This window comes from Dendropsophus ebraccatus, chromosome 13 (genome assembly GCF_027789765.1).
Source record: "Dendropsophus ebraccatus isolate aDenEbr1 chromosome 13, aDenEbr1.pat, whole genome shotgun sequence".
In the NCBI taxonomy this organism is placed as follows: domain Eukaryota; kingdom Metazoa; phylum Chordata; class Amphibia; order Anura; family Hylidae; genus Dendropsophus; species Dendropsophus ebraccatus.
Window position 1 is genome coordinate 81014871 of NC_091466.1, and position 25677 is coordinate 81040547.

Below are 25677 nucleotides of genomic sequence, written 5' to 3' on the forward strand. Positions count from 1 at the left end.
GCCCCGGCGGCGGCGCGCTGTCTCTTTAAGATGCGCAGCTGCCGGGGGTGTCCCGTCCTATCCCCGGCAGCGCGGCGCATCAGTGAGCTGCCTGGGGCCCTGACTTCCGGCACAGGAAGCGCACGTCAGAGACGCTTCCTGTGTCAGAAGTCACAGCCCCGGCGTACAGGAGCTCACTGACGCGCCGCGCTGCCGGGGATAGGACGGGACACCCCCGGCAGCTGCGCATTAGCCGGGGACAGCGCCTGAAGAACAAGAGGATCGCCGGGGGAGCGGGTTGTCAGGTGAGTTTGTGTGTTTGTTTTTTTTTAAATATTGCTTAGCATGGGGGGAAGAGAAGGGGGGGCATCTATAATGGGGGGAGAAGAGGGGCCATCTTCAAGGGGGGGAGAGGGGGCCATCTATAAGGGGGGGAGAAGAGGGGGCATCTATAATGGGGGGGGGGGGGGGAAGGGGGCATCTATAAGGTGAGGGGGTATCTATAAGGGGGGGAGAAGAGGGGGCATCTATAATGGGGGGAGAAGAGGGGTATCTATAATGGGGGGAGAAGAGGGGGCATCTATAATGGGGGGGAGAAGAGGGGGTATCTATAATGGGGGGAGAAGAGGGGGCATCTATAATGGGGGGGAGAAGAGGGGGCATCTATAATGGGGGGGAGAAGAGGGGGTATCTATAATGGGGGGAGAAGAGGGGGCATCTATAATGGGGGGGAGAAGAGGGGGTATCTATAATGGGGGGAGAAGAGGGGGCATCTATAATGGGGGGAGAAGAGGGGGTATCTATAATGGGGGGAGAAGAGGGGGTATCTATAATGGGGGGGAGAAGAGAGGGTATCTATAATGGGGGGGAGAAGAGGGGGTATCTATAATGGGGGGAGAAGAGGGGGTATCTATAATGGGGGGGAGAAGAGGGGGTATCTATAATGGGGGGGAGGACGGGGGCATCTATAATGGGGGGGAGGAGGGGGCATCTATAATGGGGGGGAGGAGGGGGCATCTATAATGGGGGGGGAGAGGGGGCATCTATAATGGGGGGGGGAGAGGGGGCATCTATAAGGTGAGGGGGAATCTATAAGGGGGGAGAAGAGGGGGCATCTATAATGGGGGGGGGGGAAGAGGGGGTATCTATAAGGGGGGGAGAAGAGGGGGTATCTATAATGGGGGGGAGAAGAGGGGGTATCTATAATGGGGGGGAGAAGAGGGGGTATCTATACTGGGGGGGAGGAGGGGGCATCTATACTGGGGGGGAGGAGGGGGCATCTATAAGGGGGGTAGAGGGGGTCATCTATAAGGGGAGGGGGCCATCTATAAGGGGAGGGGGCCATCTATAAGGGGAGGGGGCCATCTATAAGTGTAGGGCAAACTGGCTGCAGACACTGGGAGATATATGCACAATTATTATTATCAGGGCCCCTCAGGTGTCTGTATTGTAGGGGGTCCCTTGCATTAGTCACTAGGTGAGAGATATATCTATCTATATACACATCTTGTGGGGGGTCACTATGGCTGCAGTCATAAGTCTAGCTCAGTATGTATAGACTGTTGCAAGCTTTTAAAGGGAACCTGTCACCCCCCGTGACGGACGGGGTGACAGGCTCCCAACCCCCCGTTAGAGCCCCCTATACTCACCTCATCGCACCGGGTCCCGCTTCTGAAGATGGTCGGGTCACGGAGATCTCAGCCGCTGCAGCCCGACGCGCACACTGAGAGATGAGTCCAACACCCATAGAGAATGACGGAGCGCTGGACTCTCCCGTCATTCTCTATGAGCGTTGGACTCATCTCTCAGTGTGCGCGCCGGGCTGCAGCGGCTGAGATCTCCGTGACCCGACCATCTTCAGAAGCGGGACCCGGCGCCATGAGGTGAATATAGGGGGCTCTAACGGGGGGTTGGGAGCCTGTCACCCCGGCACGGGGGTCGACAGGTTCCCTTTAAGTTCAAGTTCAGAAGAGTAAGCCTCATTAAAAGGCTAGCCAAGTGAAGCTGAAGTACTGAGTCAGACTGTATATGGTTGTCAAGTTGCAAGTTTCCATGTTGAACGTTTTCAAACTAAGAAAAGAAAGAATCTAAAGGAGGAGGAGGAGGATGCTGCTGCGGCCTCTGCACACAGTAAGTCCCATTTAACATAACATTAATTTTACATGGTTTAAAATGTTGGCGACCAAATATTCTATTTGGCGCCTAAATTTTTCAGGTTAGGAGCCAATGGCTCCTAGGTAAATTTTTTAGTCTGGAGCCCTGCAGTATATACAGTGAGTACACAGGGAGCTGCTGTCAGTATATACAGTGAGTACACAGGGAGCTGCTGTTAGCAGCTCCTTGTACTCACTGTATATACTGACAGCAGCTCCCTGTGTACTCACTGTATATACCTTGTATCTATGTACCATCAGGGTTCCTCTATATACAAGCAAGGTCCCTCATATATACCCTTGTATGTTAGATGGATGTATGTTAGTAGTGTGGTTCCCTTTAAGCATCTGTTCAGTCAGCGCGTTGGTGCAGAGTAACATCCCAGGGACGCTGCGCACATCTTGTAGACAGGCCTGCTACCATGTCTGTATATCCTGGTAAAGTATATTTTAGTCTGGATTCCTGTGCAGGGGGAGAGCGGTGAGCTAGTCATCTGGGGGCGTCACAGCTCTCTGCCAGTCCGTGTTCTCTGCGGGGGCGTGATTGATGGGTAAAGAGGCTTCTAAGGGGCACTGACTCTGCACCGCCCGCCAGACTAAAGTATGTGTAACTGGGATATACCAACATGGTAGGAGGCCTGTGTCTACAAGATCTGCACAGCGTCCCTGGGAACTTGCTGACTGCTTCCCTTTAAAAGGAATACTGTCGCTATGACGACCATCTGACTTCTTTAGCTCTGCACCCAACACAGATGAAAGCCGTCCCCTAGTTGTCCTACAGTAGTGATATCACATGTGAAAACATGGTACCATTCATATAGTTGTCTGCGCTTCCAGAACATCGTAAATGGTGTTTTATTCTCCAGTGCACCTGAATATCTGCAAGTTAGAAGGCCGCTCGCTCCCCCTCCCATCCCTGCATGATTCACAGCATCTTTCTACACTCTGGAAGCACAGACAGTGTCAGATTCTACTCATATACACCCGTATTCTTCTTTCTTTACAGCTGATCATGAAAATATTGCTACTGCATGTTACAATTCATGGAAATCTAAAAGCAACTGGATTCCTCCACAACTAAGTTACCAATCGTCGTCCTCCTAGCAGGACATTGTCACCATCTTATGTCTCACAGCATAGCCTGACACAGTCCTTTGCACAATTTGATCTGTGTTCTTGCTTGTACATGGTACCTTTGGGTCAGGGTTAACCCATGACTGTAGCGGCCGTCTCATTGTTCCACAGTCCTAAGGATCACTCATGTGACTTTCTATCTTAGATTTTATGGGTCACTGAAAATAAAGGTCAAGTTTTGCTTTAAGTTCACTTCGCTCATCCACTGTTTTCCTCTGTATTTCTATCTTAGGTTTTACTAAATTACTAGATAGGTGCCGGACTGTAAGCAGTGGTGATTTAGGGATGTAGAGTGAGTTCTTCTACGCGTCGGTGTGTGATGCCGCTCCCGCTCGGTGATTGTGTCAGTAATGGCAGCTGTCATTGACAGCAGGCTTCCCACTGCCACTGAGCCATGACCATGTGCAGAAGCGGAGAGGCACTGTTCACCATGCTCACGGCTCAAACACCTTTACAATAGTGACTCTCAGCAGCCATAAACAGAGGCAGAAAGCGCCTGGGTAACAGGAGATGGCTGGGAAGCGTCTGTGAGATGTGAGATCAGTGATGGTGAAGAACAGAATATTCTGCTGAACATAGAGGCCAGTGGGATCTATACAGTGACATCCTTACAGGGAAACTATCAACGGGTCAGAAGTGCACAGGGCTCGGAGGATGAAGGTTTCTTACCTTTAACCTCAGCGTTCTTTCCATATTACCACCAGTTTAATCCTTAAATTAGGTGTTTCGGTGCATTGGGGGTGGGACTACCCCTGGCCAGCCCGCTCAGCTTACATACATTAGAAGGGGTGTGCTGGCAGTGGGGCAGGAGACCGTGGGGGGTCAAGGGTTATATTTTTAGTCATTTACATTATATTTTTGAAACTTTCTATGTGTGATGTAATAATGATATAGTAGTGATGATATAAATAAAAAGAGAAGTTTGTTGGTGAAAATGAACTATAGATAAGGATAAAAACACACTGGGGGGGTAGTAATCTCTGCCAGCAGTGAGGACAGACAATGATCTCTAATATCAGGACCCCCTCACCTAACAGGTTGTGCTCAAGAATAGTCACAACTTGATGGATGGCGTGAATGTCAGTGATGCTCCTGCAGGAATCGGCTGTGGAAGATCCTGCTTTCCCAGACGTAGACATAACTATATATAACAGCCTGGATCAGACTAGGGAACACCACAATTTAAATGGGCTTCTGTTTCCACCAGACAGTGTGAATGGACTTCAATGCACCATCTGCAACTTGACCACTTTTATTCGCACTTGCAGTGAGTTTTGGCCCTGCATTGCACCCAAGCCTTTACCAGGCATACATAAAAAACATTGCTGGGTCACAAGGTCAGGGGCTGTATATACATAAATATGGATAAGACCATTATGGGGAGGCAATGGGCAAGGTTCTCATATCCCTAATAATATATCAGTCCAATTTGCAACTGTTCTATATAATAACATGCCTGATCTTAAATCATATGGCACTATGAGTGTCCCTGGCTACCCACCTCACCCGTCTCACCATACACCTCAATGTGGTTCGCATCCTTTCCCTGTACAACTGCACAATTGAGCAGAGTTTCTAAGAGCCCGTTGACTTTAAAGGCTGTATAAGCCTGATGTGTGGGGTAATCGAGCGTTGATCGATAAATCGCTTTAGGGATATGGCACATTCTAGGTAAGACACCTTTCAACCAATGAAATGAATGCCGTACATTTGTTCAATGTCGACTCGATCATCTGATGTGGATAGAGGAACTTTCCAGATACACATTGCTTTCTTATGGTGTGTTTACACAGATTTATCTGACAGATTTTTGAAGCCAAAGCCAGGAATGGATTTGAAAAGAGGAGAAATCTCAGGCTTTCCTTTATGACCTGTTCCATGTTTATTGGCTGTTCCTGGCTTTAGCTTCAAAGATCTGTCAGATAAATCTCTCTGTGTAAACGCACCATAAGTGTGCGGCTAGCGGCATGAGGGCTGATGCCAGAACAGGGAGACCTACCGCGATGCTGGGAGGAGGGATGGTGGCTGCCCGGGGCCTTTGGTGCCATGTTTTAACACTGGAAGAAAGCTGAATATTTTGGGGAGCAGTGTGGATGTGCAGAACGGGGGCTATTTACAGGGGCCCTTTTGTGGAGGCCTGGCCTGGTGGGTAAGGCCATGGAGATGAGTGAGTATCGCAGGAATGATGGCAAATGACTGGAGACTTGTGATCTGTGATTTGTATAGGTACCCTGGTTCTCCATGGGATGCAACAAGGCTTGGTCAGAGACTTTATCCAATATATTTGATTTCCATCAGTGACACCTATGGCGGATGCTTGAGTACGCTCATATGATGCTCATTGCGTTGTGTTCTCGTTTTCATTTTGTTTCAATGTTTTCATTCTGTTTCACCTCATTGGAAGGTTAGTGAGCTAGATGGTGAATTAAAAAAAATAAATATATATATATATATATATATATATATTTTATATTATATTTATTTATATATATACAGGGCTCCAGATGGCGACCAAAATGGTCGCCAATGCGACTGACTTTTTGCAAATGGCGCCCAGATTTATTAATCTGGGCGCCATTTGCGACTGGCCCCGGCGGCGGCGCGCTGTCTCTTTAAGATGCGCGGCTGATGCGCGGCTGCCGGGGGTGTCCCGTCCTATCCCCGGCAGCGCGGCGCATCAGTGAGCTGCCTGGGGCCCTGACTTCCGGCACAGGAAGCGCACGTCAGAGACGCTTCCTGTGTCAGAAGTCACAGCCCCGGCGTACAGGAGCTCACTGATGCGCCGCGCTGCCGGGGATAGGACGGGACACCCCCGGCAGCCGCGCATCAGCCGGGAACAGCGTCCGAAGAAGAAGAGGATCGCCGGGGGGAGCGGGTTGTCAGGTGAGTTTGTGTGTTTGTTTTTTTTTAAATATTGCTTAGCATAGAGGAAAGGGGGGGGGGGGGGGGCATCTATAATGGGGGGAGAAGAGGGGCCATCTTCAAGGGGGGGAGAGGGGGCCATCTATAAGGGGGGGAGAAGAGGGGGCATCTATAATAAGGGGGGGAGAAGAGGGGGCATCTATAATGGGGGGGAGAAGAGGGGGCATCTATAATGGGGGGGGAGAGGGGGTATCTATAATGGGGGGAGAAGAGGGGGCATCTATAATGGGGGGGGGAGAGGGGGCATCTATAAGGTGAGGGGGTATCTATAAGGGGGGGAGAAGAGGGGGCATCTATAATGGGGGGGAGAAGATGGGGGCATCTATAATGGGGGGGGGGAGAGGGGGCATCTATAAGGTGAGGGGGTATCTATAAGGGGGGGAGAAGAGGGGGCATCTATAATGGGGGGGAGAAGAGGGGGTATCTATAATGGGGGGAGAAGAGGGGGCATCTATAATGGGGGGAGAAGAGGGTGGTATCTATAATGGGGGGAGAAGAGGGGGTATCTATAATGGGGGGGAGAAGAGGGGGTATCTATAATGGGGGGGGGGAGAGAGCGGGTATCTATAATGGGGGGAGAAGAGGGGGCATCTATAAGGGGGGGAGAAGAGGGGGTATCTATAAGGGGGGGAGAAGAGGGGGTATCTATAATGGGGGGGGAGAAGAGGGGGTATCTATAATGGGGGGGAGAAGAGGGGGTATCTATAATGGGGGGAGAAGAGGGGGTATCTATAATGGGGGGGAGAAGAGGGGGCATCTATAATGGGGGGGAGGAGGGGGCATCTATAATGGGGGGAGGAGGGGGCATCTATAATGGGGGTAGAGGGGGTCATCTATAAGGGAGGGGGCCATCTATAAGTGTAGGGCAAGACTGGCTGCAGACACTGGGAGATAGATATATGCACTATTATTATTATCAGGGCCCCTCAGGTGTCTGTATTGTAGGGGGTCACTTGCATTAGTCACTAGGTGAGAGATATATCTATCTATATACTCATCTTGTGGGGGGGGTCACTATGGCTGCAGTCATAAGTCTAGCTCAGTATGTATAGACTGTTGCAAGCTCTTAAAGGGAACCTGTCACCCCCCGTGACGGGGTGACAGGCTCCCAACCCCCCATTAGAACCCCCTATACTCACCTCATCGCGCCGGGTCCCGCTTCTGAAGATGGTCGGGTCACGGAGATCTCAGCCGCTGCAGCCCGGCGCGCACACTGAGAGATGAGTCCAACGCTCAGAGAATGACGGAGCGCTGGACTCTCCCATCATTCTCTATGAGCGTTGGACTCATCTCTCAGCGCACGCCGGGTTGCAGCGGCTGAGATCTCCGTGACCCGACCATCTCAGAAGCGGGACCCGGCGCCATGAGGTGAATATAGGGGGCTCTAACGGGGGGTTGGGAGCCTGTCACCCCGGCACGGGGGTCGACAGGTTCCCTTTAAGTTCAAGTTCAGAAGAGTAAGCCTCATTAAAAGGCTAGCCAAGTGAAGCTGAAGTACTGAGTCAGACTGTATATGGTTGTCAGACTGTATATGGTTGTCAAGTTGCAAGTTTCCATGTTGAACGTTTTCAAACTAAGAAAAGAAAGGATCTAAAGGAGGAGGAGGCTGCCGTGGCCTCTGCACACAGTAAGTCCCATGTAACATAACATTAATTTTACATGGTTTAAAATGTTGGCGACCAAATATTCTATTTGGCGCCTAAATTTTTCAGGTTAGGAGCCAATGGCTCCTAGGTAAATTTTTTAGTCTGGAGCCCTGATATATATATAATTTTATATATATATATATATATATATATAATTTTTTTTTTCCATTATTATTTTTTTTCATTTAGATTTTTTTTTTTATTATTTTTTTTTCATTTTGATTTGCAATGAATTAATTGGCACAAAACAGGTATGATATGCACTAGTATAGTTCCAAATGATCCTGTGCTCACTTGTGCATTTGTTTGCAATGATCCCCACTGCTGCCATTTTAACTGTGCTCAGTCACCCGTGCTCCCCGGCTCTCAACCAATACTGAAAGTAAAGTTGGGGTGGTACTTTGCTTAGTATTCAGTGCTAAAAGTAAACTGGGGACATTACTTTGGGTATTATTCAGTACTGACAGTAAAGTGGGGACAGTACTCCATGCAATATTTAGTACTGATGGTAAAGTGGTGGCAGTACCTAAGTAATCAAACAAGTGATGTATAAACACAGCCCAGGGGTCTTTCAGTGTAGTTACCTGGGGGGCCCAGGCATGGGGGTGTGTATATATATATATGTATATATATATATATATAATGTATATATATATAATACATACATATACATATATACACACACCAACCAGAAACTTTTAGCATGAAAAAATATATATATATATATATATATATATATATATATATATAATATATTTATTTAACCAACCAGAACCTATATATAAATATATAGAACCAGAAGCTTTTAATTTTTTACTGTTTACTTTTATTTTTCAGATAAGATTTAAAAAAAAAAAAAAAAAAGTAAAAGAAATTTGATAAAGAAAATCTTTACACGTACACAGCAATGACATTACGATCCATTGAAAAGTAAAAGCGCACGCACACAAGTCCCTTTAGTGGTCTCTTCATTCTCTTTGTTAGAAGTGACATTAAAAAATAAAAGACTTTTCTTGGATTTGGCAAATAACTTTGTTTCTGAAATACCACGATGAGCAGGAACCGCCGCTGATTGTTCTCATCTCGAGTGGCAGAAAAGGAAGGGAACATCCCAAGATCTGCAGCCGCCTGAGAGGGCGCTGCTCCTGGGGCTGGTAGGTGAGGCTATATACTGACACTATACACTGGGCTCTACAATGACTCTTTCACGTATTTGCTTGATGAAAGGGCTCATGGTCTCTATGGATTTGGATGCTGTAGTTTAAATGGTTAGCTGGGAAATCTCAGCAAACACAGAGGTATATAGATGACAGCCAACACTGAATGTAGGCTCCATGAGACTGACCAATCACGGCCTTTCACTAAGCATACTCGTATACAGAATAGCAGTACATAACCATCATCCACATGATAGCCCCATTACCAGGAGGGGACGTCACTGTGCATCATAAGGAACATGTTGTGGAGCTTTTCCAGGTGCAGAGGATGAGACAAACTATGGGGTCTCTATAGCCTGTAGCTTGATGGATGTTATCCCACCTGACACCAACCTATAAGATTAACCTAAGAAACCTACCAAGACTATGGTGGGGATGGGGGTATTGTGCAAATAACTTTACATCTAGGAAATATGGGTTTGGGTCAAGTTCTAGAACTTCTGTTTAGTTTACAAGACCTTAAAGGGGTTATTCAGTGCTACAAAAACATGGCCACTTTTCCCCCCTCTCTGGTCTCCAGTTCTGGTGTGGTTTGCAATTAAGCTTCATTTACTTCTACAGAACGGAGTTTGAAACCCCACCCAAACTGGAGAAGAGAGGGGGAAAAGTGGCCATGTTTTGTAGCGCTGGAGAACCCCTTTAATATATGCACATTCACTTATCTAATGTAGATGAGGCTTTGCTAGTCATGGCTTACTATCCTGTACATTGTTTGTATCTCGTCCTCTCGCTGGCTCTGGTACTGGTCTGTAGTGTAGAATGGGTGGTATCTAAATGCTGAGACTACACACAGCATCTTAGTATCATGGGCTTCCAGTGTCAGCTGCGTCAAGTATATTAGTCAGATGCAGGAAGACTGGGGAAAAGTCAGTTGTCCATTCCTGTGTCCTATTGGAAACATCTGGGTACTGACAGGAGGATCGTGATTTGGGGCCCACTATACACATCTTGTTTGTCCGATTGTTTTCAGCATGCCTCCTGGGACTGTGTTGTGTTCATGTAGTACATTTAAAGGGTTTTCCCAATTGCAAAGTTATCTCTGATCCAAACAGTAGGCGATCGCTGTATGGTTACGGAGGTTCCTATCACTGGGGACCCAAAATTCTTCTATTAGAATGGAGTGACAGGTTATATATGTGCCCTGCTGCTCCACTCATTTTCCACGGGACCTGATCAAGGTAGCCAAGTATACAGCATTTGGCTGTCTCCACAGCTCCCATAGAGAGACTGGATCAGCGGGTCCATTGCAGATGGCCTCAATAGTCAGACCCCCCACAATCAGATCCTTTGGATAGGGAAGAGGTTTGGGAAATCACCTGCAGAGTGTGTATTTGGCCTTCACTTGTCTGCTCTATATCAGTATGCATATTCCCTTCACTGGAGATAGATTACTTTAATCAGGGACTAGGTCTCCAGAATACATATTAGCTTGTTGGCGGTATCCTCTGACATTCGTCTAATGGGGCACTGTGTGTGTGTGTGTATATATATATATATATATATATATATATATATATATATATATATATATATATATATATATATATCTAAAATATAATTATATGTGTATCACTATGAAGTGTGCAAGTGACACATTAATAGATGTAATCAAGACAAAGCCTCTAGCTGCACAAGATTGATCAGAAAGTCTTGGCCCTTGTGATAGATCTGCTGCATTTTTAGACTGTCAAGTGTGAATTTACACTTTACCCCCAGACAGCAGTGTGAACGAGGCTTTGTAGGTCTCACAGCTGTGCATCATGACTTCTGTATATACTAGTGAGGATGTTGAGCTCCCTATCAGTTCATGGTTCTTCCTTCTAGCCAGTCACAATGTGAAACTCATTGAAGCTGCTCAGGTAGACATGTTCTCCAGATTGAGCTGCTCATTGACCTTCATTACGGCAGTGTCTGGCCTGTAGCTACATTAGCTGCTCTGTTACTAGTAAGAAGCTGAATGCTTCAGACTCAGGACTGTCCTGGGACTTCTCCGTCAGCCCCATGTATTGCAGGTTCCCTGTCCCCACATTGTGAGGGTCTCATCACTCGGCTCACGGGCTCCTTCACTGCTCCTTATATATGCACAGTGCACTGAATACAGGAAAAGAATCAAAGCAGAAAGCAAAAATACACATTACAAAATAGAATAATCTGCCGTGTTTTACATGTGTGCTATTAACCCCTTCACCTCCACTACAGGTTCTAGATATGGGCATGTGGTGAGCCATGATGGGGCCCCCTAGAAATGGTTTGTGCTTACAAAGAGGTGATTGAGTTAGGGTGCAACAACTAAACATCCCCATCATGTGTCAGATCATTGGCGTTACTCCATAATGACCAATGTGAAGGAACAGTCCGCTTTAGGTAATGGCAAGCGCTCCCATCTGAACATCTACAACGTTACCCTCTCTACCTTATGGGCACAGAACTGAACAGCTGGCGAGGTGAAAGGGTTAATAGAAGTAGCTTGTCATTAACCCCCTACAGAACGGGCAGGGTTAACATCACTGTTTTGAGGGATTCAAGGTGCGGTCACTTTTTTTTCTTAATACAAAAGGCACAAATTCTCTAGTGAAACATTTAGCAGCAGCAGCGTCCTGCTTATACAGCTGTATCTAGGAACACAAACACTTAGCCATGTAGAAAGTCAGGCGGCTGAAGGGTTAAATCTGCAGTTTTGTCTTGTGATCGTCATCTCCTATTGATGTGGATAAAGTGCATCTGGATTAAACAAAGCTTTTCTTTCTGTAAGTGTCATACATTCTGTACAGCATGTGCAAGGCCTGCACCCCTATACTACAATGCCAGGGTCTGAGGAGGCCATACTGCTCCACTATCACTCTCTCTATATGGATATAATCATCAGTCATTGCTTCTTTCATGCTTCCTAGTAAGTGACTAAATGAGAAGCAACCTCTAAGAATTGGGGGTCATTGCTTTTATTTATTTTTGGTCCTTAATGGACAATAAAGAGGAGCGCACCTTTACCTGCAGGGCAGTGTGCACTGAGGGGGTTAATGACAATGTCTTCCATCACAACACAGACTTCCTGTACTGATAAACAAATAGCAGTCATCTCAATAAATATCATCTCTGCATATTTATATATGTATATATAGATTCTACTGTAATAAAACTCATTGTATTCTTTCTGGTAAATTCCTCTGTGAAAGCGTCTCGAGTCCTTGAGTAAAGGCAGACTGGCCAGGGTCCGAGCTCCGATCGCCTTCTGCCAACCTCTCAACACTCTACTTGTATTCAGGCCGCACATTTTGGCTTTATGACCTTTTGTAACACGTTCTCTTCACCTCTGAACCAGTTCTATATTTTTGTGGTTTTCTTTTTTTTTTTTTGTTTTTTTACAATTTTTTTTTTTTTTGCATGCACCGCAGGAAGTCACAAAACCAGAATGCAAAGAAAAAGTCTCGGATACTTCTTCCTTTCTAGAAGGTTTTTTTACTCATATAAATATATTCCTTCCTGTTTCCGGCTTATTTTCAGTTGTTGTTTGGCTGTAAGAACAGAAGGACTGAGGCTTCCTTGCTCCTCTCTCACAGGCAGATTTGGCCTTGTGACGGTTTTCTGCGTGTCTACATACGCTGGCCAGATCTCACAACAGACCCAAGCCCTCACTAGTCCTCTTCATACAATAGTATATTTTATTTAAACATCCTGCAAACAATGCTCTATAGACACCACAACCTGATATGAAAGAGAACACACCATGACTCTGTATATGGCATCAGTCTTCATCCACAGACACTCAACACAGGCACTCGGCGCACACATCAGCTATTGTACATGGAGTCTACAGTTCCTTGGCTGTACATGGCTACATCTGGCCATGTGGTGTATATCATTAAGATGGGAGAGCATTGAGAAGAAAAATAAAAACAAATCAAGGAAAATGAAAAAACTCCCAAAAACAAAAATGAAGAAATAAGTAATATTTGCTTCAGTCTTTGATTTTTTTTTTTTTTTTTTAAATTGTCTTGCTTGATTATTTTAAGGCTCTCTCAGAGTAGTGACATGATGGATCCCAGGGGGCTCCTCTGACCTGGATCCACACAAATGGAGAAGAGAGCCCTAGAACTGGTCAGCTGGAGTTCACGTAACTTTCATGTATACATATATATATATAGATTTATGTTTATATATTCTTTGTTATTGTTGCCATTCATGGCAAACAGAATAGTAAGTGTGCTTTATATTACAGTTGAGCAGAAAGTTAGCTGTGTCCAGCCTGGACAGAACAGTAACAGCTCTCTCGGTCATACACCTGCCTCAGGCACAAGGCAGCTGCCATTCCACAACTCAATGTTAGGACGTTGCTGCTACTGTCCTTGATGTTTATGCTACTATACATCAATAGCAATGTATGTTTTTCCTTTGCTGATTGAGTTTTTCATTAGTTCACATCTGTGTTTGCTTTGATTACATATAATATTAAACTTTATTTTACACATAATACTCTTTGTCCTTATTTTTCTGCTTCTTATGGCCTCCCTTAGAGCTGTGCTGCTTCTCCTTCACCAGGGCCCCGTTGCTCTGAGCAGAGTTGCTGATGTAATTCCTTGTCTCATCCACCTGGTAGGACCCCTCGTCCCTGTTTCTGTACTTGTACATGGCATACAGGAGGATCAGGATGCAGAGAGCAGCGGCTGCCACAATACCAACGACCATCCCTGTCGTGCTGCTGGACTCCCGAACCACCTCGGAAGGCCCCGGGACCCGTCTGCTTCCCGGCATCGTGGGGTTTGCTGTGGGCACATTACGGAACATGGGGGATGTTATTAGCGGACTCCTGAGCTTTGTGCTGTCTAGCTCGTAGGCAGTGGGCAACAGTAGCAACACTATATCGGGCTGGGGTTTGAGCTCATGGTTATTCATTTTGCCAGCTGGCACCATGGGCACCATCCCAGATGCAGACGTAGAACGTATCAGCTCAGGGGGCAAACTTGTGGTAGAAGTCCTACCAGGTTCGAAGGCTTTGTTAGGTCTAAAGTCCTTTGATCCCCATTTGGGCGCCTGTGACTTGAAGCCACCATCGAAGAATGATGTGGAAAAGCTCTTATCTGTTACCAAGGAGAGGGTGGTGTAAAAATCTTCATCATCGGTAGGGGGCAGGTTAGAGTCAAAGGTTTCCCCTGAGCCATACCCCGATATCACCAAGCCATCATCATCATCACAACCATCGGTGCCTTGGTCCGACAAGCAAGGTAATCCCGCCTCAGGGGTCACAGACAGGGAATCTTTGGTGGTCTCAATTATGGTGAGAAGTGGTCGGAAAGTAGGGGAGAGAGTGATGGAGGGTGCACGTGTAGCTATTGAAGGGGTATCTAAGAAATCCTCTACTAGGACGGGTATAACTAATTCACCTCCTGTGAAGAGAGGAAGAAAAAAAATAGGAACATAATTAATACCCAATCTGCAATACACAGAAAAGGCAACTGGGCATGACCTATCCTCACCTGCCACCTAGACACCCTGATTGCACACCAGCCTCTAATCATTTCCCAGGACAGGCCTATATCTACTGGAAGTTATTTCTGATCTTACAAAATGGACTATATACCTGTCTTTTGACCACATGGCTCTATTTGTCCAATCCATAAATTTGATAAACAATTAGGATCAAGGTTTCCAAAAGAAAGTGACATTAAAGTCAGAGTAGAGATAAAAACATGTCACACACAAGAGAGCTTAAGTAGATATTATGGTTGTTCCAATTGGATATCAGTGGTGTTACCACCTAATGGTGCAAGAGGCCTTCTGAAGGCAAAACAGTTCTTGAATTGCCTGTTGCTATACCAGTTCTTGTTGGGTCTATAACACAGACTGTAGGCTTCTTGAATTCATGTTTCTGTATGGTGGTTAGTCTATCTATTACACCTCTTTAAAACTATTTTTTTTCTAATAATAATCCAGTCCTCTACATTTATACCATACAATATAAAATGTGTGAAATGACCTTACCCCCACCCCAACAAATCCCCAAAATATAACTTAAACAGAAACAAAAAAAATCACAGCAAATGCAAGTAAAACAAAATGGCTGAATCACAAAAAAAACAGAAAAAGAAAGAAATTTTGGAAAAAAACAGATGTATAATAAGAAACTGAAAATAAGGTGAAATAAAGGGTAAAAGGCCCCAACCAAAGAGTAAAAAATGAGAACCAAAAATTACACGGACAAAAAATGGAAGAATTAGAAGTTAAAAAATACATTACTGTGTAGTCGACTTACATCCACATATTGCCCGCATGTTTTTTGGCATGTAAAAAAAATTTACAGAACAGAGTTGTATAAGAATGTCAAGAGATACATTCTTGTTACTAGGTTTGCTTTCTTTCCATTTTACCAAAAATAAATGCAGTTTTAGTGAGACGATTGATAATCTGGAGCCGTTACAATAAATGACACAGGTAAAAGGAGACAAACACAGGACGCACAGCACAAAACAGAGAAAGTTCCTGCAGCGGAAAATAATCACACACGGCTTCTGTCGTCTGTGGCTGTTCTCAGCTCTACTTTACTACATCTTTGTAGTGTGAATAGAAATTATAGTTAAAAACCGAGAGGAAATCAAATCAAACGTAATAAAGTTTTTAGAATTTTGCTTTTTTTTTTTTCTCTCTCCTTCTTTAGTCATAGTAGATTGATGCTAGGGAATGGCCACTTCATTGTGATAAGTCATAGCAAATTAGAAAGCTTGTACTAAATGTTTATGATTATCTTTTTTCCAAGAATAGTGAATAAACGTCTAATGAATGGGATAAAGTGGGTACAAAAAAGGGGAAGGGGGGGGGGCGGGGGCAGGGGCAGAAAGAAGGAAGGTCAAATCTATGAGGACACTAGACATTTGATGAAAATGAGTAGGCCGAAGGTGTGAGTCAGGTGCCATGTCCATGATAAGGCGTTACGTAGTGATCTAGCAGCTTTTGAACTTCTGGCTGTAAGGAAGGGACAGGCAATATACAGAACAGAAAAAAAACAAACAAAAACAAACAAAATGAACATTGGCATGCCCATCTAGGAAAAGAAAAAGCAAAACTCTAAACACTGACAGATATTACAAACCCTAAACTGCAACTTGTCCGACATGCAAATCTCCTTCACCTTTATCACCCACCCAGAATGAATCAAATCCACATCAAACAGTAGCAAGAAAAATATTACAGCATTATCTTCTTTAAAGGAAAAAAAAAAACAACCCTCAAAAAGTTTTTTTTTCTTCTACTAAAAAAAAATTGAAAATTGAAAAAAAAAAAAATGATAGTGAGGTTACAACATGAAGAGCAGAGCAAAATTAAGTCACAACAGACGGGGCCCAAGTCATCTGCCTGCAGACGGAACAATTTTAGCTGCAGGGGAGTGAAATCTCCGGTTCTGATAGGGTCAGCCAATTCAGTTCACACAGTGACCCCTCCAGTGGGGTCACCGCTGAGGTCCCAAAGCGGACATACACCTCAATGTGGCAAATAAAGCAGCTAAAGTTGTTCCTTTTATAAAATGCATTAGAAAAAATGGCAGCGTATTTGGCGGCTCATTTTAATGCAGGGATGGGGAGAATTTTGGAAACAAACCAAGCATAGAATGAAAGGACATAATATTGGAAAATTACACTGACAAAACCACACAAAAGGGCAAAAAACATTCTTATCCCACAGGGGAGAAGAGGCGCCGGCCTCTGATGTCAGAACATAAGGAATGCTTGACACAGTTTTCCAGTTGATGCACACACAGACGGCTGGGGTGCTGTAGCCCCTCATGAGAGGTTGGCTCGCTGTCATTTGCTTGCTAGTGCAGATCAGTACTGGGCGGTAGGCTGCCTCATTTCTGTGGACGCTGTCACTATATTACAGCAGTGAGATTTTTTTTTTTTGTTGTTACCAGAGACATCAGGTCCACATGGCAGTACAGTTGCACCTACATGGTCCACATGGCAGTGTGTTGCACCTAACACCGCTGTCTGTCTGTGCATGACAAATGAACAGGAAAAACTAAAGAAAATTGTTTTCAATTGACAGTGGGTCAGTTCTTGGCTGCAGGATGTTGATGCATGCTTAAAGTTGCATTTAGGGAAAGTATACAAGAAAGAACAACTAAAATCCCAGCAAGCTTAGGGAGGTTTGGGTAAAGGGTGCAGCAAAGGAAAACAAGGTAAGAATGACTGAACGCAGCATTGACCAGACAATTGCTAGATGATTTACATGAAACAACACTTGTTTTTCCGCAGTATATCTCCAGCCACCTTTATTAGAATCCACCTCAATCCCGGGGATGAGTGGCATGTCCGCTGTCAGTAGACTGCCTCACATCAGATCATCGCTGTGCTGGTGATAATGCAGCAAACCTCTGACAGCTCATCTAATGCTGTGTAATCCTATAATCCTGCTGCTTGATAGCCTGTAACCGAGCGCAGGACTGGTGATGATCTGTTGCATCTCTAAAAGCCTCCTACCCCAACCCCTTAGCAGTGAGATCACACATGTGTTGTTCAGTTGCCATGTTCTCATTGAGAACAAGTTCCACAGCATAGTTATGGTGCCCAGTCTGTAATCATTTAGCATTAGATAGGTAGGAGACACTGACATTCATTCCATGTGGTATTTTAGGTGCACTGTTATGCTACATTACACTAAAGTACCCAAAGATTTTCTGAGAGAGAAGTTTTACAAGTAATTGTGCTCAGGCTGTGATCAAATAGAAGGAAGACCTATATTTACCTCTCTTGTATCCCCGCTGCTGCCATTTTTTCAGAGACCCAGCATGCTGTGCAGACGACATCAGGATCCTGTCTTGGCCACTGGTTGGTAGAAGGTGAAATTCTGTATGCCAACCCTATAAGCGCAGCTGGACTGGGGCTGTCAGGTCGCGGCAGCAGGAGAGCAAGGAAGGTAATTATATGTATTTTCTTCTAGTGTACAACAGCCCAGCAATGATTATATCTCTGTGTACTTCAGGAGTAAAAATGCATAAAAATAAGGGCAAAGCTAGATGATCGTGACAACTACCTTACATGTGTGGGAGCACCCAGACTAACAGATGGTGGCAGGAAAGGAGGGATAGGGCATGTTGAATTTCACCACCAAAACTTTTGTTCAAGGGTAATACCTGGGAGTAGCTTATTCCCCTCTCCCCATTGAGTAGGTCTCTGTATGGGGACGATGTTGGCGTCCTCTTCCATGATGTGAGAGTTCTCTTTTATGGCCTTGGAGTAGTATAGTCCAAGGATTGTTTACCTAGCAATAAGTCAAATGCTGCTTTCATTCACTGGAGTTGGGGAATCAGCCACAGCTAGAGTTGTGTCTCACAAGACACAATCATGTTGTGTTAGATAAAGACAAAACACTGCTTTTTCTATCCACAAATCCAAAGAGAAAAAAAAAAAAATCTCCTTGGTCACCAGCTGCCTCTATAGAAGATTCCACATAAGCTATAATGTCTCCCCGTGACCTCTATCTCAGCCTCAGTCCTGGCCAAGCTTTGGGGCCTTCCCGGAGGCATCTTCATCCAGAGATGTCGCCTCGGGCCTCCCTGCTACAATCTGGGTCACTGATTAATTTTAAACAAGTAGATGCCATGTACTGTGGATTTTAAGATTTACATTGCCACTTTTTGGAAAATTAACAGTTTACAAAGCAAAAAGGTTGAACCTTGGACCCAGACATTGTACAGAGTATAGTGCTCCAACTGCAGAACCAACAGCACTGTGTTCATGCTATGACGAAATGCAAGGTCATCAGTATTCCCATGTCCAATGAACCAGCTACGACACTAACAAGGGACCAATGCACCCAAACTCAAACTGTGCAGGTACTACTACACCAACATTACATCCACTCTTATTTTCCATGCATGCTGCGTAACTGTGCTCTGTACACATTTGTATCACACAGCTAGGACTGCTAGAGCAGCAAATACACAAAATAATACACAAAATATTGACATCAAAGGCACAAGAGGTTTTAGGTGACCAAAGGAAATCCAACCCAAATCCAGCTAAAATCTAAAAAGAAAACTAACCTTTGGTTGGAATAATTACACTGATTCTTAATGAGAAGAATCTATAAGGGCTTTGATTTAGTTGTTGTCTGTAAAGAATGCATATTTAATAGCCGTGCCGACCCACTCAGGACAGAGAGAGACTGAGACTTCAGAAAGAAGAAAGGGCCGGCGATGGTGGCTTTAGTCGAAGGCTTGAAAAGCCTAATTAACTTGTGCGCGGAGCCCCGAATCTGGGCCACAACAAATGAAAGGATTTCAGCGGTTTGAAGTCAACGTGAACTTTCTTCATGAGCAGCGTCTTCCCCCTCCTCTCTGTTTCATTAAAAAAATAACATCTCAATTAGCAGAACAGTCTTGAAGCCACTGTATGAATATCTCCTCTCCTTATTTTTAGCGGTGGCGCAGACTCTGGAATCACTCGCAGTTCTATTTAACACTCAGTGCTGCTTTAATCTTCAAACAGCTGCATGTTGAAGGCAGATGTGCTGCAGGCTTCAGATTCTTCACACTGGGTTTTACAGGCTGCCGGAGTAAAATTGAAGCAATTTCTGAATGTTCCAGCCAGTCTTCCTTTCTAAATAAACGTGCTGTAATAGATGTGAATTTCTTGTCACAAAGTCTGGACATGATGGTCATGTTAGTGCTCAGCACTGGTGAGGATTAGTGCACCGGAGTCTGTGCTTTAATGCTGCGTTTACACAGACAGATCTGACAGATTTCTGAAGCCAAAGCCAGGAATGGATTCGAAAAGGGGGATAGATCCCAGTCTTTCCTTTATGACCTGTTCTCTGTTTATAGTCTGTTCCTAGCTTTGGCTTCAAAGATCTGTCAGATAAATCTCTCTGTGTAAAAGCACCCTTAGTTGTGACAATTGCTGATTTGTTGTGATTGGCTGCGATTGTACGTGCACTTTACTCCAGGGGGTTGTAGACTGGCATTTTTCTGCATTTATGCAAGGGTATACTTCATTTGTACGCAAAAAAATTTAAATGAAGCAGGAGGATTGTTTAATGTTTCCCATGGTGAACTGTAATACTTTGATAAATAATGTTCCGCTCCTTAAACTATTTACAAAGGAGTTTTCTGGGCAAAATAAACTGATTGGTGGGTGCTGACATCCAACACCGATCAGCGCTTCAGTGGCTGTACTACAGTAAATGGAGTTTGCTTTCCCTTCATTGTGTAACAGTTGCGATGTGTAACTACAGCTCAGGTCCGATTCAAGTAAATAGGAGCTAAGCTGCAGTTACGGGTCACCACCGCTACACAATGCCGGAGACAAGCTCTGTCCACAGAGTAGTGCAGCCGGTGAGGATGCTGGGTTTTGGCTGAGCTTGCATCATACACGATGAGTACTGGATACTGGCATTCACTACTAATATGATTGATATCAGTGATTGTGCAGATGTCACTAGTTTAACCTTGTAAATGCAGTGATCAATAGCAATCACAGCATTTCATTGGCTCACTGACTTGACATGCATGTGTCCAGCACCCGACTGTTACCTTCAGGTGATCGTGGAGTGTCAACTAGTTACTATACCAGGCCTCCATATCGGCTATAGTGACTGATAGAGCCTGTCTGAGGCACACTTTACCAGCACAGCACCGCTCTAACTGAACAGTGTTCTTCTTCTTCAACAGCAGTGATCAGTATCTGAAGATTGCTTAGAATAGCTGTGTACATTTTACATATATTAAAAGGAGGTTGAAGATTTACTTTTTTTTATGCCTAATACAATAAACTGGCCCTGCTTAGTCGTTCTGATCTCTAATTGGCTTCTGATGCAAATTTAGTCCTATTTTGGGGTTCCCCAGGTCAGTTCCATGATGCAAAAATGTTATTGAACCAGCACTTGGCTTGTATAGGGTTTTAAAAGTCCTGTCCTATACACTGAACGTCACCCCAATGCCATTATGATGTGTACGGTGAGCGTAGTTTCAGCAGCTCCCTGCTGCACTGTGAATATATAGGAGCCGTCCCATATAGTATGAGATTAAGATGCCAGCATGCTCAATATGGATTTGTACATGCTGTCATGCATCCAGCCGCTCCTGCAGCTTCAGTACACGTTATCACTGCAGCATTCGGTGCAGGGGCCTATGTCTGATGATATAGAAGAGGCCCAGGGCAGCAGTAACAGCATGGTCTGTACCTGCAGAAGTGGGATGACAGCAGCAGATACATATTTATATTGAGTCTGTTAGCGGCCCCGTGCTGCGTGGTATGGACATTCTGTGTACAGGGTAAGACTTTGAAATCTCTATACATACCAAGCACCAATTTGGTGACATCACTGCATCACTTGACCCTGGGAAACCCAAAACACGACTTAAATGGAACAGAAATAATCAGCAATCAGAAGGGCTAGGCAGGGCATTTGTATTAAATGCATTAAAAAAAAAAAAATCCAGAAAATCTTTGTCTTCTATGTCTCTGAAGTTATTTGCCCTCTCTGCATGTGGCCCCCAATAAACTGAGTAAGAGAAGCGATGAGGTCCCCGATATGAATGTACTGCATTGGACCAGGGCAAGAAGCAAAGAAATAATGACGTCAGATAAACAATAAAAAGACACTATCTGCTTTTTTGAGAAAACAGTTCCAGATACTTTCTTAGAGGAAACATGAGACACTGGCCTATTTGTCTCCAATTCCTACATTCTCAGTTGTTTCTATGGAAGAACTGCTACAAAACTGTCAAGTTGGCCCCCAAGTCTCCTTTCATCCTGATCTTTATAGAAGAGGATTCACTCAACACTGTGCGGCCGTTCTATGGTTCTGCAGCTGAAGCACTTACTACCGACGTCATTCACATGGCTGGAAGGAAGTCTCCCTCTCGCAGCTCCACTCATGGACCCCTAAAATGGCAGCTAGAACAGGAGCATTATGTTCTTATGAACTCCTGGAAGGCTAATGTATAGAAATCCCGGCTCCCTTACAGAGCTCCACATGCAGCACTAGTCAGCCCTACAGCATCACTGTTCCCTTAGTGGAGTCTTCTAGCATGAGGGGTTGGATGAGTGAATATAACAGACATATGGATCATCTGAGCAGTGTATATAAGTAGAGATGGCAAGTCACAAAAAAAAAAAAAAAGCTTTAAACCAAATCTAATGCAGCTCGGCAGAAAAAAATAGGACACAGTAACACACAAGACAACTAGTGACATGAGCCACATGCATTATAACCCACAAGAAAGCATGCAATGGTCATAACCTCTGTGGTGCCTGCAGCACATCGCATCTGCCTGGGCTGCAGGGCCCACAACCAGTTAAAAAATAGCATGCCACACACTTGATAGATCACTGGTCACAGAGATAAAAAAAAGGAAGATAAAAGGCAATAAAACTCTCCCATGCCATTCAAGGGGCAGCTGTAAGGTATGGAGCGTCCTTAAGGCTGGATTCCCTCATATCACAGGGCCTCCTAATACCTGAGCACACAAAGGAATCACAGCAACACCTCCAGATGCTGCATTGGTAGGAACGAATGGCGGACTGTGCTGAGAGGGAAATCAGGCAATACCTCCCCTGACTACCAGAGGACATTGTCTAGAGAATAAGATTGATCAATCTGCGCCCCTGGCTCACACCACAGAAGAGAGGCTGAAGCTACCCTTCTCTGTGGTATATGACAGCCATAAGCCCCGCTCGCAAGGCAGGCAGGAGGCGTAAATCATGAAACAAATCGGCACCTACCTCAGAACAGAAATAGATTTGTGCACCCACCATGTGGCCTCTTGGTAAATCTGGAAGGGGCTTTATTTAATTTCCCCCTATGAATTAAATCAAGTGGTTTCCCAAGATTTCCCCAACATTTCTCAGTCTGACAGAAAACAGACCCCAACTTCACAGCTTAGCACCCAACAGTGTGGAGGCCGCTGGGATCAAATGATTCCCATAACACCATCACCTAAGGGTGCTTTTATATGGACAGACTATTGCATGTTTTATATACAACTTGATCAGTGTTTGTTGATAGGGCCATAGACCTAATCTTAATTGTCGTGTGTTGACTGGTCACTGGCCTTTCTGCATGCGTCAGTAATTGAGAATAAGCATTCTCTGGGAAAGCCTCTTTGGCTCGTGCACTTAACAGCAAAGTTGGCCAAACCTGCCAATTTTGTGGGCATCGATAAATATCATATATGGAAGTTTGCAGAGGATAGTGGGAAAAATAACGATAAAACATGCTGAATTTTATTGCCCAATACCTGTTTTGTTTTTAACTCTTAAAAAAGGTGTATGGAGACCTTAATACACCTTTACAATCGTTCAGCTGTGTCCGTTCTCTCTCTTGCCTACCGCCCATCCTCCCCATACATAGGAATGCATGGCCAAGCATTCCTGTATTCTCTATGGGGAGGGGTAAGCCGCAGCCAGAGTGCTCTAACTGTGGCTTATCTCTCATAAAACAAAGGGGTTAAGGGGTTGGAGCAGTAATTTTTCATCATACTCAACCTCTATCACCACTAACACTTGTCTGTGGTCGCCTTATACCAGCAGCTGAACGTGCTAGAAGCGGCAGGTATAGCAGATGTCTAAAGGTGTAATGGGACCTTTAAGGGAAAGTGTGTGTGTGTGTGTGTGTGTGTGTGTGTGTGTGTGTGTGTATATACCCTGTTTAGGCCTAAAGTCCTATGGAAAAATCCCTCTGCAGACATCCACTTCCTGAGCGGAAAAAAATAAAACTGTGGGGTGTTGGTGAATGTGATAGGTGAGTAGCCTGAACCAACTCCCACAATGGCACGGACAAAATTTTGTTGCCTTTAAGGGTCATCACAGAAAAGAAGCAAATTATGTATAAACAGGCATGTAATGACTAAGTTACAAAACACCGGCTGAAATTCACACAGAATAAGATATGAAAGGATATAAGATCATGCCGTACAATATGAATTAGAATTTTATAAATATATACAAATCCTGTATATATTTCATACATACAGGTAAGTAGTTACCTATATACAGGGACACAAAACTTTATAATTTGTGGTATTGGCAGGGATTTATAGACAGAAAAGTTAGCAGCGGCTCAGCCTGCCATTCATAGCATGTTCTATAGACTCAAGGATATTCACCTGTTCACCTCTACCACGTTACAATGTTGCAGGCCACTCTAGAATCCGAGGAAGAGCTGTCTAGTTTCTGGGGAGTTTGTATAGGCAAGAATGATGTAACAAGACTACAGAAATAAGCAATGTACCAAGTCTTGTATACAGGGTAAACTCCAAAGTGACCATGACAGTGTAAAAATACATAGAAATAGAGTAGCTGATCGGAAGGGCTTCCTCTGTGGAGCAATGTGATGGACTTGTTATTGTAGATGTGGGAGAACGCACATCTCTTACAGTACAAGCATTTACATTGATTTGACATGGCCGTATCTCAAGCTTTAAAGAGGCGCTAAAACTGGAAAGTGAGTGAGACTAAAGGGGACAGGATCCATGTTTGTCAGATTTATCAGTGATCTTTGCAGGAACTGCATACTGGATTGTGTAATAATTCCCTCCATGTCAGCTTGAGACTGGATGAGGTGGAGTGCTAGTGTGTGACCGACTGATCAGTGGAGGGTTGTTTATTTAGACTTTGGGTTATAAGAAAATCCTGACACTCTACAAGGGGATTAGCCTTACATCTGTGTTTAGTGTCCCTTTAATGCTTGGTCCCTGTATTCTTTGTGGAGAGGTATGGTGCAAAAAGTGTAAAGGTCTGGTCACCCTAGCGCATGCTGCCCCGTGACAATCTTTTTAGGGAATCCGTAGTTATAGCACAGAGCCCCCATCCTTAACTGAATGACACAAGAAGGTCCCTTTGGGTTTTTGAAAGTCCCATAAGAAGGAAATAGCACAGGCTGCCGTTAGCGACAAGAGCTTGTTGTTACAATCAGGGCTGTACAGATATTTGGGCTGGGGACATGAGTCCAAGCGGCTGGCAACAAGTGAGCAGCGAGGGAAGAGCAGCACAAAGCTTCCAACTAAACACTGCAAGCTGTCCATCCAAGAGACTCAATATTGCTTTAGTGGGTTTTTTTTTTTTTAGTTAGAAGAAAAAAAAAATAATGATAAACCCCTCCCTATACACATGATCCAGCATTCCGGTTCTTGGCTTTCAGCCTAGCTCCAGAGAAGACGAATGGTGTCTGCTTTGTGTCCATATGGAGCTCTTCGGCAGAATCTCACAACACTCAGTAACAAGTTAGGGAAAAACTAAAATCACCTGAGTTACTGGCCCTACAGATAATTGTACCATCTAAGCTGGAATGCAAATGGTAAGTCAGGTATACACAGAGCCCAAGGAGTCCTCTGCCATCCCACAAAAGGAGCCTTCTTCTGCAATAATGGTCTGGTCTCCCATTTATGGGATGGTCAGTTCTAATCTATAGCTACTACCGCAACAGAATACAGTGGGCACCTGGTCACATGCAAGAAATAGTTTAAACTTACAAGAATTAGCAAGCATAAAGTACACTGACCTGACGTACCTGTGCCAGTTTCACATTCTGCTGCATCTTCATCATCACTGCCAATAGAACATTCTGCTGACGACACAATGTCATCTGTGGGCTGTGGACGAGAAGAGATGGTAATGGAACTCACTGTCATACAACCAA

General features: G+C 44.6%; 1 protein-coding gene across 9 annotated transcripts in view; it reads right to left on the reverse strand.

The window, feature by feature from the left end:
• NRXN3 (neurexin 3) overlaps positions 1-25677 on the reverse strand; it is a 427584-nt gene that overhangs the window by 39681 nt on the left and 362226 nt on the right. For 4 of the 9 annotated variants that reach the window (XM_069951286.1, XM_069951288.1, XM_069951284.1 and 1 more), the window contains 2 exons: positions 25540-25630; positions 8714-14432 (listed from right to left, as the gene is read on the reverse strand). In XM_069951286.1, coding sequence (XP_069807387.1) covers positions 13510-14432; positions 25540-25630 — 1014 coding nt within the window. In that variant the 3' untranslated portion in view covers positions 8714-13509. Of the gene's footprint in view, positions 1-8713; positions 14433-25539; positions 25631-25677 lie in introns of those variants that run through there. The other 5 variants (XM_069951289.1, XM_069951285.1, XM_069951293.1 and 2 more) reach the window with 3 other exon arrangements.